A 16,371-nucleotide genomic window follows, 5' to 3' on the forward strand; every position below is an offset into this window, starting at 1 on the left:
AGTTCCATATTGCTGCAAACCAATTAATTCTTCTTTATGCTTAATTCCTCACTCTATAAAGATTCCGCAGCCTATTGTGGCAACTGGACCAGGCGAGCTCTGCAGTAAATTCCCTGAAAGTTTGGCCAAAGGACTGCAGACACACTTATTCCTGCCGGTCCTCATCGATTAAGGTTGAAGTGGGCCCATTCAAGACTTCCTCGATTTTTTTTTCTGCTCTTTTATTTCCTCTCTGAATTGCCTCGAAACAACTTATATTCAGTAAAAATCATTTTAAATTTTCATGAAGATTAATCATGACAAATACTCTAATTGATTGAGTCTTCAGTTGATAACCCTCGTTCTTTCTATCCGTCGATAAAGTCAGGTCGAATCCTCCAAGCAGTGACAAAAATAGACATAGACATCGCAACTGAAGCGCATTAATGTCACGAAATATATTAAAGTCAAGATTCACAATACGGATGCCTTAAATTGACATTTGCGAAGACGTGAGTAAATCTGCAGGAGCAAAGTTTCCCCAAATGTCACAAAACTAGCATCTCATCTCAAGTTTGGCCCAAAGTGCCACTTCGGGACTCTATTCAATCTGTGACAGCTATTTAAACTTTTTTTTTCACGAGGTCTTGCAAGTTTTAATCAGATCCAGCAGGACTTGTCTAAAATCAATTTTGACGCTTTTTCCCAAAAAATCAACTATTTGTTCAAAAAATAGAGGTTTGCGACCTTTGCGGCCAGGAAGTTTTGATGGTTTTCCTCCGGGACTTGATCCACTCATCTAGATCAAGTTTATCAGAAGTTACTTCTGCTTGTTTAAAGCGTTATAGGTCGATATATGAAGATAGAGACTGCGCGGCTGCGAGTTTCGCGTGCTATTGGTCAAGTTAACATTCACACACCGACCATCTGCTTGTTGGGGGTTCACAAGAGATCAGTTGTATCGAGAATCTTGTGACGACGACATGCACATTTGCTACACAACCCTCTACTAACAACAACAACAACGATTTTATGTAAGTACCACATGAAATGCGAATGCTTTTCCGAGATAAGAAAGACGTCAATGCCCTATTTTTATGAGCCATGTCGTAAATACACTGATTTCAATATTTTTTTCGGAAAAATTATAAATAAATAATGTTGATTGTTTTGAACAGTAGCACAGCCATGCGATTTTTTATTTATGGTGCATTTGAACGAAAAGCACCTCCAAGCACGGGTTGTAAATATTTTAAAACACGAATCACGTCCCCTGTTGTCTTTCGTAAATTTGTGCATGAGCTTTGTAATCCTAAATAATACACGAAATAAATTTACAGAATTTAATGAAATAAAATGAGCAGTTATAATTAAATATAAAAATTTCATAATAAATGGTTATTTTGGATGAATTTTTTTCTAGCACACTTACATACATATCCTGTTTGAACTTATAACTTATTAATTAACTGAATTACTCAAATTTATCCGGAGTTTCATCCGTTATATAGCCTAATGACAATAGTCAACGTTTTAATTGTTGTGTCATAAAATTTACCCTGTAACTGTCTATATAACTATACGATTGGTACTAAAGGGAATTATTTTGTAATTAAATTGGTGATAGAATTTATAGAAATGTTCTGTTTAAATTATTCGTAATAAGCCTTTCCAAGTGTATTTTATGTCATTGTTGGGAAATATTTAATTTCCGTCTTTAGAAATTGAGTTATCGTTTATTCAGTTGTATGTTATCAATATTTTATCTCCAAAATGTGTGGCAAAATTCATTTGTGGTTTTCATATAGTAGGTGTAATTTGTTTACTTTGTTTGAGCTTCCGGATATTTAAAAAGCAAATGTTGTTACAAAATTGGGGACGTGAAGAATGAAGTCATTTATCAATGTTCTTTTAGTGTAGTGTTTTATGTTATAAAAAAACAGATTTCGAATTTATAGGATGATTTAACTGAGAGTGTTGAAACTATAAGTTGCTGTTTGGTCATCTCTCGTAAGTCATACGCAAAATATAACTTTAACTCATCGATTGCCTGCATAATTGTCATATCATACCATAAAATGTTCTATATTTACAATATTGAACATTTGTTCTGTTAACTATTCATAGTTTTCGAGTTTTACACACATTTGAAAATTTTTAAAAAGTTCTAAATTTATTAGTTACTGTTTTTGTTATTAATAAACAAAAAACAATAATTTCCAAGCATCTGGTATAACATTTTTTTATCTCCAAAACAAATATTTAAGTTTACAAGCAATATAGAAAATATTTAAATATTCTCTGAGCCACTTTTATGGTATTAAATTTTTATCTCCATTGCAAGCATAAACGTCACGGAACTTTATGTGCATACTGTTCAAGAGTGTAAAATATCGATGCCTTAGATAATGTTCATACAAAAATAGCTTATGTAGTCGTAAAATCCATTTTCACTTTATCCTTTATAAAAGTTTTAATTTTGAGCTTCATATTTTTGAAGTAATTAATTAATAATTCAACTGTATTGTCGGTTAGGCCTGTTTCATTTAATTCATTTAAAACGAGAAGTTTTTGCAATTGTTGTAAAACTTTGCCGTTGACCTCATAAATTTTCAATTAATATTTTACCCTTTCATTTCATGAAAATTGATGAAACTTTCCAAACTAATTTTCTAAGAATTAGGTTCCGTAATGGGTATATTAAGTTTAATTTTCTTGTTTGACGATTCCACAAACGGAAATTTAATACTACTGAAATAATTGAAACACCATTTATAAAGACGATTCCATTTCATTTCATGATCAAACATAAATTGATTAAACGATAAAAGTGTGCAAATGGCTCAACCAGTTATTTAACCGCTGAAAACATGAAGTAATGCTTTTACTTCCGTCATTTTTATTACGTTAATGCAAGACTTCAACAGTCGATTCTCTGTAGATAATTCCTTTTATTAGCCCGATAACGAAACAATATTACAACGACTTCATCACATTCTCTCTAACTGTATCCAGAGACGGTGCAATTTTTTCTACAACTACATTTAATTTTAGTGAAATATGGGGAGGCTTTTATTGACAGCATGGCTCGCTATGAGCTATTGTCTCCCGGGATTAACCACTGCATCGCATCCTCGGGAAAACGAATTGGACAGCCACGAGACCCACCCCATCAACCCGAAATCACCGGCGAGCGTTTTACACGGTATGAAATCAAATTTACACTGTTTAAATTCAATCTTCACTTTTGGGCCATGCTATCTCCCATTCAAACACTTATTACGTGAAAGATAAATATTTAATATCTAATATTTTATATCAAAACGTATTTCTTAAAACGACATTAACATTTTGTTTGTCGGTGTAATAATAGTATTTTATTAGGCTTCGTCTCGGCTTTCGCCTTGGTAATAAATTAGAGAGACTTACGACTCTCGCGCATTTTTATTTGGGAGCCAGCTTTGCCTTTTTATCGAAATTGGTAGCAGTGTTTCGAAAGTAGCTTAGTTTTAAATTTGAGATTGTGAGATTTCCTGCATCTTGTATATCCTTTCAGATGAAGTGGATATCCTTAAACTGATGAATGTATCGGCTAAAGATCAGGGTGTGTCTTTAGTCGAAGGCCCGATAACCAATTTCCCTGCTTACAAATTCCGCCTTCCTTACGGAAACGTACCCTTACCCAATTCAACAGTTGTTACAACTGCTATGAATAGTCCCGAAGGATTCACCGTCGTCTTTCTCTATCGGCAACAGAAAAACAACTTGGGTACGCTCATTTCGGTTAACTCGCCAGGAAGACTCACGCCTTGGTTTCAGTTAAATTCCAATTCGAAAATGGCTCTACTCATGCTGAAATATAGAATTGAAGGATCGCCGAAACTGAGACAAATGGATTGGGAATTGCCGAAACACCATCGCAAATCACCTTTAGCCGGTAAGTCTTTTGTTAATGCAGTAGCTGTGTGGGGAGTAGAGGTCGAGGATGCTCCGATAAATCTCTTAGCCGACGCAGGGAAGGAATTTAATGTAGTGTGGTTTAGTGTTTGGATAGGGCGTGCTATTAGCGTAAAAGCATCTTAAAAGCTTCGCGTATTTATGCAAATATGGACAAGGCGATGAAAAGATCGGCTCTTTCCCTCGACGAAATCTGAATATTTTTGCTATTTGTTGCCTCTGATCCTACCCACCCCAGCGCGTAAATAGAAACGATGAATACAGAAACCTTCATTAACAGACAATGATCTAAGCGGATTTACATGCGAGAGGGTCAAAAATTCTCTATTTTCTGGTGAAAACAATAGAGCCTTTCATATCAGCCATAAACAATTTTCTAATTTCCTCTTGTGTGTTTCCCAACATTCACCATTTATTATTTATCACATTCCTTTTTCGATCGGCAATAAAACCAAAGGAAAAAATATAGGCACATAAAAGACATTCGGAAATTTCGCAACCATAAATTCTTGTATATAGAAAATTCACATCAAGACTATTGATTCATACAAATATAGTTAATAACTGTGCCATTAGGGGAAACCATAAATTCTTATTCTACGGAAATGGGATTTATTTTGCTCAGAAAAAGAATAGAAATTTTATAATATTTTATGTCAACTGTTTCTGGCTTTTGGCGAAAGATAGTCAAAAAAATGGCATTGGTTTGAAGGTTGCTTATGAAACAACTTGTGGTTACAAATACAAATAATTAGTTTTCCACACTCATGTCATGAGATATGTTTAAATATTCGTCTTTATTAATAGAAATCTAATAATTTTGTTTTTTTAATCACTTTACGTGTACTTTCTGCACCCGTTCTCAGTTTTTTCAATCACCTTCATTTTAATTAAACGTTCTTTTATTCATAAACGTTTATTCAGAATTTTTTATGAAATTGTTTTTCTCGTCGTTTATCCACAACCTTTACGCTTTTGTGTCGCTTTCGAAACCTTCGACCGTAACCAGAAGCAGAATTAAATGAGATGGAATCAAAAGCAGATTAGGAAAAATACGTTGATTGATGCCGAGATTTGTCAGAAGTTTTTCCATTTCTGAGATCGCATCAAGTTTACCTAAATGTAAAGTAGATCGATTATTCCCAAATGTTTATTGCAGTTTGCTTCAATGTAATATTCGTTCAAGAACCAAATATTGGTTTGTGCTGAGTGCGTTCACATTTGCATTTTTATTGTAATCCTTGTACATACATTCAGTCAATAAATTGGACGGGGATTAGGGAAACCTGGAAAAAATTTTGAAAGCGTGTATTGTTATTTAATTTTGTTTTTTCGTGGTTTTGTGGGTTTTAAATGGTTTAATGCAAACACAAGAGAATGCATAATTCATATAAAAGACCATGGATCCGCGTAAAATTAAAACTGATACAGAGGCCAGGAAATTGAATCACTCTTTCCAAATGGAGGAAATTGCAAATATAAAATGTCTATAGAGAGGTTTTTTCTTTGTTACAAGACAGATAAACTGATTAAACGTAAATAAACACAAATAACATCAGTTTTGCAAATTTAAGTTTTGTCAAGCTTTCACAAGAGATAATACAGTTAATTAAAAGTTGAATCCGACAAATTGTCATTAATGGTAGAACTTGAAAGCTTCTAAGTTTCCTTGAATTTATTATAATACAATTAAAAGTTTTCCTGGCGAAATTTGTCGCTATTATTTGGTGGAAATTGGTAGATAATTAAAACAATAATATGGTGCAGGCGAGGATGCAGGTGTTCCCCTAAAGTAAATAAAATTTTATACCCGGGAAAGCATAAACCGATCGAAGGGGTTGAAAACGGTTCAAGTTTCCCTCTGTGAAAGTTATTTCGGTCCATTGTTTATTTTTCGTGTTTGATCAAAGTTAGTTTGTTAACTATACGTGCGCTTAGTCTTTTTCCTTTATTTACCCTCCCGTTTTCGTTGATTGCAGCTTGGACGTGGCTCTCAGTCAGTGTGGATTTTACCACTGGCATCGTCCGGCTGGATCTTGATTGTCAGCCTAGTCGATTCGAATCTCTCACTCCCGGAAATGACCAGAGTCATATCAGCATCCCACAGGACGCTCTTGTTTATTTCAGACAAGAGCCAGGCAGAAAGAAGAAGTTTCTGGTGGGTTTATCGATAAGTTACGACATGGCGGGGTTTAATGCGCCGTACTTTGTTACAGGGATCTATGCAAGTCGCTAAAGTTCTTCCTTATGTTCAGCAACAACGGCTATGGACTTGTGTCGAAATCTCCTCAAATCTCGCTCCAGAATTACGTAAACCTCTTTTGTAAATTCAAGACTATTGTTGCACAAAATTGTGATATTAAAACCTCAACGCCAACGAAACTGGCAACTTATTTTAAAATGGAGACATAGTGTTACTGTTTATTATTTATTATGGAATGATAATAACTATTGTAACGAATAAAATTAATCCAAAATTCACATGAGTTTTTTTGCTCACCCTTTTCCCGAAATTGAAATTTCACAAAAAAGAAAAAACAATGATAAAATAAAGTATAATAAACTATAGCAAAAAGTGAGTGAGAAATTTGTTCGTACATCAATTACGACTCTGGAGAAAAAAAAATCGAATATTTTACGAAACTTTCATCCTTAGGGTGTTATAAAATCTTCGGCGATGTCAGACAGTTTTTTGAAGCTCTTATTTTAGATATTTTAAATCTTATTGAATAAGAAAAACGATTATTTTTTAAGTAAAAAGAGTAAAATTATTGTATTATTGGTTGCATCGCAAGCAAGGTAAATGCTAATAAATATTTACGTCTTCCATATTTTCATTGTTTACTTCAATCTATTCTATACTTCTCACAAAGATGCGATATTTTTAAAATTCTTTAGCGATTTTTGGATAGTACCAGTAGACATATTTAGTTTTTTATTACAAAAATCAATGTGGTTTTAATAAATATTAATTAAAAAGTGCAAGTTCTTTTGGAATTTGTAACATTTTCTACAAAAACAAATAACGGAATCAGGCAAAGCCACTGGCTATATAAAAAACTAATCAGAAACGTCACAAAAGTAACCCTTTTATGACTAAATGTCACAAGTAAAATTTTACCTTTTAAACAAGGAGTAAAACTTTTGTGTTTTCGCTTAAGTGTTTTTACTTTTACCATGACATTTACCAATGTTGTCTGTTTCTCTCTTTTTCGCTGCTTCAGCAATTTTCAAAGAGGCACATGGTAGATCATTAGCATGCGACATTTACACTATTAACTGCACTAGTTAAATCAATAAACACTTTTGAAAGGCTCAACAGAAATTTCAATATTGACGCGTGACGTTTGTTATGCAAAGCACCCTGATTATTTTGTTCATTTACTTGCTATAATCTTTTTACTTTCTTTCTGAGTACGTTTGCGCATAAAATAGTATATGTTATTTAGAGCAAAGTTATGTTTATGTGGCTTAGCTGAATTATTTGCCTCACTACGTTCAGCAAAATAAACGTTCAGCTTTGCCACATAAACAATCACTTTTACACATAATAACGTAATATACTATTTTTTGCTCACATAATAACATACAATTAACTGGATTTAAGTGTTTTATTAAGAATAAAAATTGTTAAAAAAACAATTTAGGTACTCTGGTTAAATTTTGTTTTGATGGTTCTAATTATTTCTACGTTTATAAATAGACACGTTTTTTTTCAATGTTTTAATAATATGGGAGTAGTATATTCAATAATTAAATGCAAGTTTTTGTAAAATTATTATTTTCATTGAAAGGTCTTCTAGCCGAAAACGATATAGTTGGAAAGTATCTCAAAATAAATCATAATTTCATAATATTATTAAAAAATGTTTCAAATGTGGTTTTATTCTTTTTGGCCTTTAGGAAACGTTTGTCTATAATCCTTTAGTAAGTATCATTTAATTTTTTTTTAGAAAGTAAAACAGCGTTTGAAAGCGCTAAATTTTCCTCTGGCATGCTAAAAGTACTAACATTTTATTACTTTTGTGTATTTATTTAACAATTTAAATTTTGGAACCACCAACTTGCAGGAGAATAAAAATTGTTTTTCAATATCTTATACTTTATTCAAAAATATAAATAAAAATATAATACATTATTATAAATTAAAACCTCTTACAAAAACGTAAAAATACTCAAGGCTATTATAATTGTACTCATACAAACGTTGGAAGTCCTGCACTTTTACTTACATTTAACTTGCACTTAAATTACGGTTTATTGCACTGTTTTTGTGGTCATGTAGTTTATATTCCAACTTTCACGACAGTTTCTTCTTCACTTCCACTCTGTCCTTTTCAGCGACTGTAGCTTGTGTCACAACATTCACGACAGTTACCACCTATAAAAAGGTCACAATTAGAGCAACAAATCTTGATAATTACACAAAAATAGGTCATGATATCTTAATTGCAACTTTACAAAATCTACGTGAGAAAATTTTAATTTCAAGAGAAAACAATTAACGTAACTAATCTCACAAAATCGCATTTATGAAAATGATATGTCACAATAACGTACTCTCGAATGTCCTGAAATTGTCTGTACTGTTGAATTGGGAGGCGGCGTGTATGCAGAAAGATCCATCAAACCAAGCAATGGATGTTTAGATGTTGGCGGCTTGAGCGTTGTAGTCGTTTGCAAATTATTAACTGCAAACAAAATTCAAGGTACTTAAAATCGTATTAGAAACTAGCAAGGATAGTGAAGAAAGTTTTGTCAAAAGTGAAAATTTGAGAAAAGTTATGTAACTATACTCACTCAAATGCGGCCATTCGCTGAAAACAACAGTCAAAGGGCCGGTATTTTGGTTCAGTCTTTCTCTACTTTTCTTATCTTCTGGATCAACTCGAACCATGAATTTTGGGGTTGGAACAACTGTTTTGTTCAAATTTTGTACTCTCGGGGGGTGACTCCATGCTGTAATGGGGGTCGTAGCGCGAGAATCGTAAGGTTGGGGTGTCACTATGTAAACTTTTTCTTTCGTAATGGGTGATACTGTAACACTTACAGTATCCCAAGACGGTTTTTGGGTCGTCGTAGGAGTTTCAGTTGTTGTTTCTTTGTAAATCAAATTGGTTTCAATATCATCTTCTAATTTAGTCTCTTTTTTATTTGAACCGGCTTGTTCGTGATCAAAAGCAATGGTAGTAGTTTCACTATAAGCTTGAGTTGTGAAATACTCATCTGGAATTTTTTTCGACGGCACAAATTTTGCACTTGTACTACTTTTCTGGTCTTGTTGAATCGTCTTTGAGTAGGCTTGTTGAGTCCAGTCGTCGATATTATTTTGCAGCGAAATCACATCAAATGGTAGATTTTCGGAAGGGTAGAACTGTTTTGTATCTCTTAGTAAATCCCTAATATTGTAAACTTGAGTAGTCGGGGGGGTGAAAGCCGTAGCAGTCACTTTTTTTGACTCCGCTAGGTTGAAATCTCCAATGAATTTTGACCAAACTTCTTCAGTTGTTGAAGGTGGTGAATAAACCGGGAGAAGGGTAGTATAAGGTCTCGATGGTACCATTCTTCCCACATTCTTATCAAACGGAACCGGTTTTTTTTGACTAACATAAGGAACAATAATCTGTATTTGCTTCGGCCTTTTCGTTGTTGAAGATACGGGTTGTAGCCATGTCGTAGGTCCTATTGCAGGGGGTACCATTGAATTAGGCCATCTTGGTTGCCAGTTACTATAATCCATGGTTGGAGGAGGTGTAAAAGTATTATTAGAACTTGTAGCCTCTTGAGTGAACAAGAGTTGTTTAATAATATCAGCATTTAGAATAGTTTGGCTTTCAGACCTAAACTGTGATTGTCTATTTTCGTCCGGAAGATGATTTGTTTGGAACGTCACATTGACAGCACTTGCAGCAGTATGCGTGTCTTCTACTACAATGGGATTTTCACTTAATTTCCCCGAATTGTCACTATAAAATCCTCCAGGTCGAACATCACTATTTTCTTTAGGAGCTACATTTTTCGCTAAATTTTCATGATTTTCTTCAACAAAATCTTCAGTATTTTTCACTGAAACTTCAACCAAAGGTGACTGAACAACATTAATTGGATGTTCAATTGATGCTAAAAAGTCCGCAACTTTAACACTTGGTAACACTTGAACATTGTCATGTGCTTTCACTTCATAATTTTCTCCTTGTTGGGGAATACTATCGTGGAAATTTTGAGCATTATGGATGGGTAAAACAGGTCCAGGACTTAAATTAGGTAAAGGCAAAGGAACGTTCGAAGACAATGGCAACTGTTCAACTGGGGGTAAATATTCTTCTCTGATGGGGTAATCAGCGTTGGGTCCTGATACAGGAGCTCCGTAACTATCAGAAGGTGGAGGTGGTGGGGGTGGCAAGTCATAACCTTGACTTGATACTGTTGGTAACGAATGGTAACTTCCCCTCAAGGGAGGTGGTAGCATTCCTATTGGAGCGTAATTGTTGAAAACAGGTTTCAAATGAGTGATTGGAGGCGGTCTCAAATGCTGCATGGAAAGTCCAAAATTGTCAGTACTAGGTTTAGGTCTGAAAATTGGGGCTCCATATTGGGATGGTAAAGGTTTGACATGCGACGAAGGGGGAGGACCATACTGAGATGAAGGAGGTGAAATTTGGGTTAATTTAATGGGGGAAGGTGGCCCATATTGGGGTGGAGGTGGAGGTCCGTATTGCGACTGTAATTTAATTGGAGGTCCATATTGTGGAGAAGGAGGAGGTCCATGTGATTGAGAGAAAGGAGGAGGGCCGTACTGTGATAAGGGAGGTCCATATTGGGCAGAAGGAGGAGGGCCATATTGGGGGGAAGGGGGTCCATAGTGGGTCGGTGGCGGCCTTAAATCTTCCAGATGACTAGAAGGCGGTACAAAATTAATTAAAGTGTTGTGCCCTACACTGGACGCAATTGGGATCCAGGGGGCTTTGTTACAGGGGTTGCAACCAGTTTGGCTTTGGTATGGCTGGGGAGGTAAGTATTGAGGACCACTGTGATGGCCTTCTGCAGGTACTGAATCTTTTGAAGGGAAGAACCAATTGCTTAATTTCGAAAAAAAGGAAGGTTCTTCTTTTTTGTAAGGAGAGGATTTTTGGAGTAGAAGCTTGTCGGGAGGTTTGAGAGAAATTGTTCGATCCTCAGCTTCTTCGGCTGACACACAAACGTTGTATGTGAGGAGTAGCAAATAAATTATCTGGAAAAAAATAACAATACAGGTGTTGATTGAAAATTAATTAAGATTTAATTAAGAAAAAAATAGAAGTGTTGAAGTGTAATAACTCGTGTAGGCTATTTTAATGGTGAAAGCCCAAGTAAAGAATCGAGGTTGACGTTAACTTTTATCATATAATTGTACACAATGATGTCACAATGAGTTACAGTTCGTAGGGTTATTGGTACTTCAAAATTAATGCCATTGTTACGAATATAACCATCAATAGTTTATCGACGGCTTATTTGTTTTCAAAACAAAAAAGTTCTCATCGTTATTCGTTACTCAGTGGAAGTGAAAAGTCTCTTAATCGAATTAAGTCTAATGGCAGTTGTTATTTTTTTATAAGCCAAGTCATCCTCATGTCATTTCTATTATAGTAACACGGAAAACTAATTCTAGGATTCGATGTTAAAGGCCTTTTAACAGTTTCACTTTCAAGAGCACAACCGATAGAACAATTTGCGTGACTTTATTCGGTTAGCTGGAGAATTCCCACGTAAACTTTCTGTGTGCACGAACCAAAAAAAGCGAATAGTCGGATGGGACACGTATTTTAGCATACACATAACACAGTTATGATGCGATTTCCTTTCTCATTCAAGAGCTTCTCAGTTAAAAACTTTCTTCGGTTGGCTGTGAGGATAACCCTGAACCACACAATGAAGAACTACTTCGCACATGCAAGTGGGTCAACTTATTAACGCCACCATCTGTTATGCCGTAATTTATTATGTCGTTTAAGTGTAATATTTACAAGTGTAAGAGGAGGAAGGCAAAATTAGCTGATTGGTGACAATTAACGAGCAATTTGTTCGAAACCACATTTTTGAGAACAGTCTCTTGTCAATTAATGCAAAGTCACATCCTTTATGTTAATTAGTGTGCATTCGCCGGTAAAATAAAAAGCGAGAACGTTCCCACATGTATTTACCACTACTAGAGGATCGTAAGTCACAAGACGTTCTCCATTACGACGCTCCTTTTACTTCCTAAATGTAAATTAATTACATTTCGATGCGTTTAAATCGCATCATTTTCTGAAATCGCGTGTTCGCATTTCTAGCCAATTTTCAAGTAATGTGTTTTATGAAAAAAACGTGACTTTCACTTTACATAACTGGGAATCTTCAGCAAAGGTCCCTCATCGATTACCCCAATTTATCCGAAATACCAGTAAATTACAAATTCGCTGATAGGTAATTAGTTGTTACCTTCGCGGTCCGCCGCACAATTACCATGAGCACTCACTGAAAAATTGCTCCTAATAAAATTCGACACGGTATAACTTTTATGAAAATCTACAACACTAGCTGGAATGCGGAAAATCTATAAAAACGAGTTTTCACTCTTTATCGAACTGGTTTGACCTATTAAGGACATATTTACTATTTTCCTTGACAATCAAGTGAAAACGATAAACGACTTCCTGCGAATTTGGCGACACTTTTATATGTAAATTCGGTTTAGCAAATGAACCGCAATTTTTTATTTACTCGCAATATTCAGATTTCTCTGACCTTATTTGTGAAGCGTGCCTATCGCATTATTTATAGCCAAATGAAAAATGCAATTTAAATTTTTGACTCGAGTAGAAACATCGAACTTGTTTTGAAAGAAGAATCTCGCATTTATTTCGATAATAAAACTATGACTTTTATTCATACTTTTATTCCAAAACAACAAAATGTTTTTCGCATAAAGTTTTATTACTTGTATTTATAACCTCGATTGGATCTTATCGACAAGCAGTTAAAGAAATAGAAAGTCGGTTAAGAGGAGACTTTTTGGATTTTTATCTACGATAATCTTCAAAATTATGTCGTTATTAATTTTTACATAAACGTTTTAAATATGAAAGCTCATGCATGGCACAAAGACATAAACTTTTACACTGCTTTGTTATTAGAGTTCCACTGATCTATTTCATAAAAGTTATGGCCATAACTCTAAAAATATTTTCATAAAGCGTCACTTTTATGTTTGTTCTAGAATCCGAACAATTCAAACTTGACTAAAGACGATCACGAATTGTGTATAAATTTGCAAATATTTCGCTTATTTACATAAATAAATGAGAGAAAATTCTGTTATTTGTAAAACAGGACTCGTTACTTTGCAGTGTTATTACACTTTGCTCAAAGTTTACAAAGGACTTTAACATTTTTTAAATAAACACGTGAGCCACTTCAGTAAAAGTGTTACACAAACTTCACAAATAAACTCTTTGCAAACAGTAGCAAATCCACGAAACGTCAACTCAGCTTGATTGGTTGCAATTACATACATAGGAAGCTTCATGTTCAATGTAATCTACTTATTGCAAACCCTTGTCAACGTCACAGATAGAACATACCTGTCAGATGTCGGCCTTGATTTATCGATATTTTTGACACACAACATGAAACACTTTCGTTTGATTTAAAAACAATGATAAATTCACTGCGGTTTTATTTCGACAGTGACATCAATTTTCCATTTTATTTTGTGTAAATATTTTCCCATTTTATTATTCGCTGTAGCAATATCTGATATGACGAAAAATACAATACTTGAAAGCCACAAACAGACAAATGTATTAAAAAGCGACAAGATAGTAACAATTTCTATTATCAAAATGAACTCATAAGAAAATTATCATACATAACATAATGTGAGGATGAAATGGAGTTTAAGTGATTAGAACGATTAGCTGATAAATTTTAATTGTAATTTATCTAGCTTCCACATATCTGTCTTTAATAGATTAGACTGCGTTTGGGATGTAAATTTGGTGAATTAATATTCTCTGGTGATAATTAGTTTAACCACACTGTTATTAGATATACTTTTTATATATCTTGGCAACCGCAAAATTTCCTCAAACTAGTGATAGTTAAACTGTGTTTATCATAATATTTTCTTAAAGTTAACCTGCATATGCTTGAACTAGAATAGAACACAAAAAGAAAATAACCGACGGAGAAAGTACTAAAAATAAACCGCTGTGAAGACAAAAAAATCAGTCTGAAAAGAGGATGAAATAGAAATTAGCTAATTAATTAACGAAAACAAAAACAAGAATATAGTGGAGAAAACCTTTCGTTAGTCGGATTTTAATGAAGAAGAATAAAAAGTAATTAAGAATTTTCAATAATCAGCGTCAAAATTGTGTTTGTTTAACAAATCATTCGTGACCGAAGCAACATTGACCGACTACCGTTTTGGACTTGACATTAATCTTCAGCTATTCGATTCTGATGCTATAAATCAAGCGACAAATTGAATTATGAAAACGCGTCAGAACGTTGTTGATATTTACCTTGAAAGAGATAATTGTCATGTGTCAATAGAAAAAATGCATTTACAGTGGGTGTGAACCCCAGTGAAACGTGCTACAAAAAAGTGGATCATCCATTGTTTCAAAATTTACTCAAACAAACAATACAAAATAAAATATATTCATTCTCTATATGAAGACGATCCTAACCACAACCTGACATAGAATTGAAAATAATTCATTCACTCACCTTGTATCTAGCCATATTAAAATCGATCAATTCCGGGTATGGCACATGTTCCGGTGACCCGATGAGGGTTCTTTACTCAAAGACTTCCGGTGGGTCTGCAAAAATCACCAATTAAGCAGCCACCAATTAGCGCCGGAATTTTTCTAGAGCATGAAAATTGCTTATTAATACTGACCGCAGCTGCGATAATCCGGAGGAAACATTAGAACACTATCACACAGAGACACTAATCAGACACCGAGTCTTCAGCGAGCACGCCGACGATGGGAGAAAGCATGCGGATGATTGCCGGAAGAACAAATGAAATGGGAGTTTGGGTGACCGTGTTATACCGGCTCTCTCAACGGCCAAATAACCATGATGAAGATGGTCGAGGATATTTTATACCAGTGACCCATATCAGCCCACTCTTACCTGGGTGGTGGCGCGACAGGGGATGGCCAAATTCACTCTCGACTGGTATTTTACCTATTCGAAAACTGACCATTGGGGCGAAGGAATGCATGGAAAAGTGTTTTATTGCGTGGCTGGTATGTCGAGATTGTTTCCAACATTTATCTTCTGGGAACGACAGCTTCGATTGGGACGTTACGCATTGTTCTGGCATGTTCAATTTACTGAATGTTTACCAGAGAATAGGGCCCAGGATTTATTTTGTTAATCTAATTTTACAGCCGACAACTTACAGACGAATAGTTCAACATTGTTCTCAACTCTGACCAATTAAAGAAAATTCAATTAGCGACGCATTTTTTAAATAGCTTACAAACTTCTACATCGAATAAACTTTAGCAATCAGAGCTCCCCCTACCCCAAATATAGAAACATTTTTTAATTTTTTTCTATTATTTAGAAATTTCAACAATATAGCAAATTTTAAACACAAAATTAAATAACAAACTGAGCAATTTCTACATGAGTTTTTTGAAGTTATAACAAAAATAGAGTTAAAAAAATCGCAATTTTATATGTAGAACTGTTTACTTATTTCAAAGATTTGAATGAAAAAAAGAACAATAAATAAATTATCGTTGTATACGAAAGACTTATGTAAGGGTTACAGCAAACCGACTGATTTAAATTCACTCATTTCTCTGACTGAATTCCTCATGACGCCCATGAGACTAATCAAAACATTTGGAAAATTAGCATTTATTGGGATTCGAAAGAGGATTATTATAATCTGATCAATGAAAAGTATGCTTTCTAAATCCAAAGCCGTACCCTATTCTGCTTTTCCCCAATTCTGTCACAGATGATAAAGAGTTGTGACGTGACGTCATCAATTATTACTTATCTTGCGAGGGGAAGTTTGAGAAAGATGTAAACTGTCTTCTAAATTATTCAATCCCGATTTTTCATGCTTTGTATCGATTAAAGTTTCGGAATTTAAGATAATTTGTAAACCTTGTCACAAATTTGTTTTTTACGAAATTGTTTTGTTCACTTGTTGAGTGAAATCGAAAATTGTGTAGCTATTGTTGTTTGAAGTAAACTAGCCTCAATAAAAATTTATTCCAGTCGTTAAGTTTAATCAGTTGATGCAACAATGAACGTAATGTTATTCTAATAATAACAATTTTCAGCCGTTCTGAAGATTACTTCATAAACGAAGCACAACCTTATTAATGTTTGATTGGATTGAACTAGCCCAACAATAGATATCTGTAGGTGTTT

At 34.4% G+C, this 16,371-nt stretch overlaps 2 protein-coding genes across 2 annotated transcripts; one reads left to right on the forward strand and one right to left on the reverse strand.

Annotated features, from left to right (window-relative positions):
* Positions 1-873: 873 nt before the first annotated feature.
* Positions 874-6,415, forward strand: LOC123004990 (kielin/chordin-like protein). The gene is made up of 5 exons (XM_044398568.1): positions 874-1,013; positions 3,034-3,184; positions 3,536-3,916; positions 5,916-6,094; positions 6,153-6,415. The coding sequence occupies exons 2-5, from the start codon at positions 3,040-3,042 to the stop codon at positions 6,261-6,263; spliced, it is 816 nt and encodes a 271-aa protein (XP_044254503.1). The 5' UTR covers positions 874-1,013; positions 3,034-3,039; the 3' UTR covers positions 6,264-6,415.
* Positions 6,416-8,020: 1,605 nt separating this feature from the next.
* On the reverse strand, positions 8,021-15,051 carry LOC123005522 (arginine-glutamic acid dipeptide repeats protein-like). The gene is made up of 5 exons (XM_044399313.1): positions 14,870-15,051; positions 14,695-14,789; positions 8,737-11,167; positions 8,497-8,627; positions 8,021-8,317 (listed from the first exon to the last, which is right to left on the reverse strand). The coding sequence occupies exons 2-5, from the start codon at positions 14,707-14,709 to the stop codon at positions 8,237-8,239; spliced, it is 2,658 nt and encodes an 885-aa protein (XP_044255248.1). The 5' UTR covers positions 14,710-14,789; positions 14,870-15,051; the 3' UTR covers positions 8,021-8,236.
* Positions 15,052-16,371: the final 1,320 nt, after the last annotated feature.

This window comes from Tribolium madens, unplaced genomic scaffold, assembly GCF_015345945.1.
Source record: "Tribolium madens isolate multiple individuals breed KSU strain unplaced genomic scaffold, Tmad_KSU_1.1 Scaffold_20;HRSCAF=117;Tcas5.2_LG4, whole genome shotgun sequence".
NCBI classification, from domain to species: Eukaryota; Metazoa; Arthropoda; class Insecta; order Coleoptera; family Tenebrionidae; genus Tribolium; species Tribolium madens.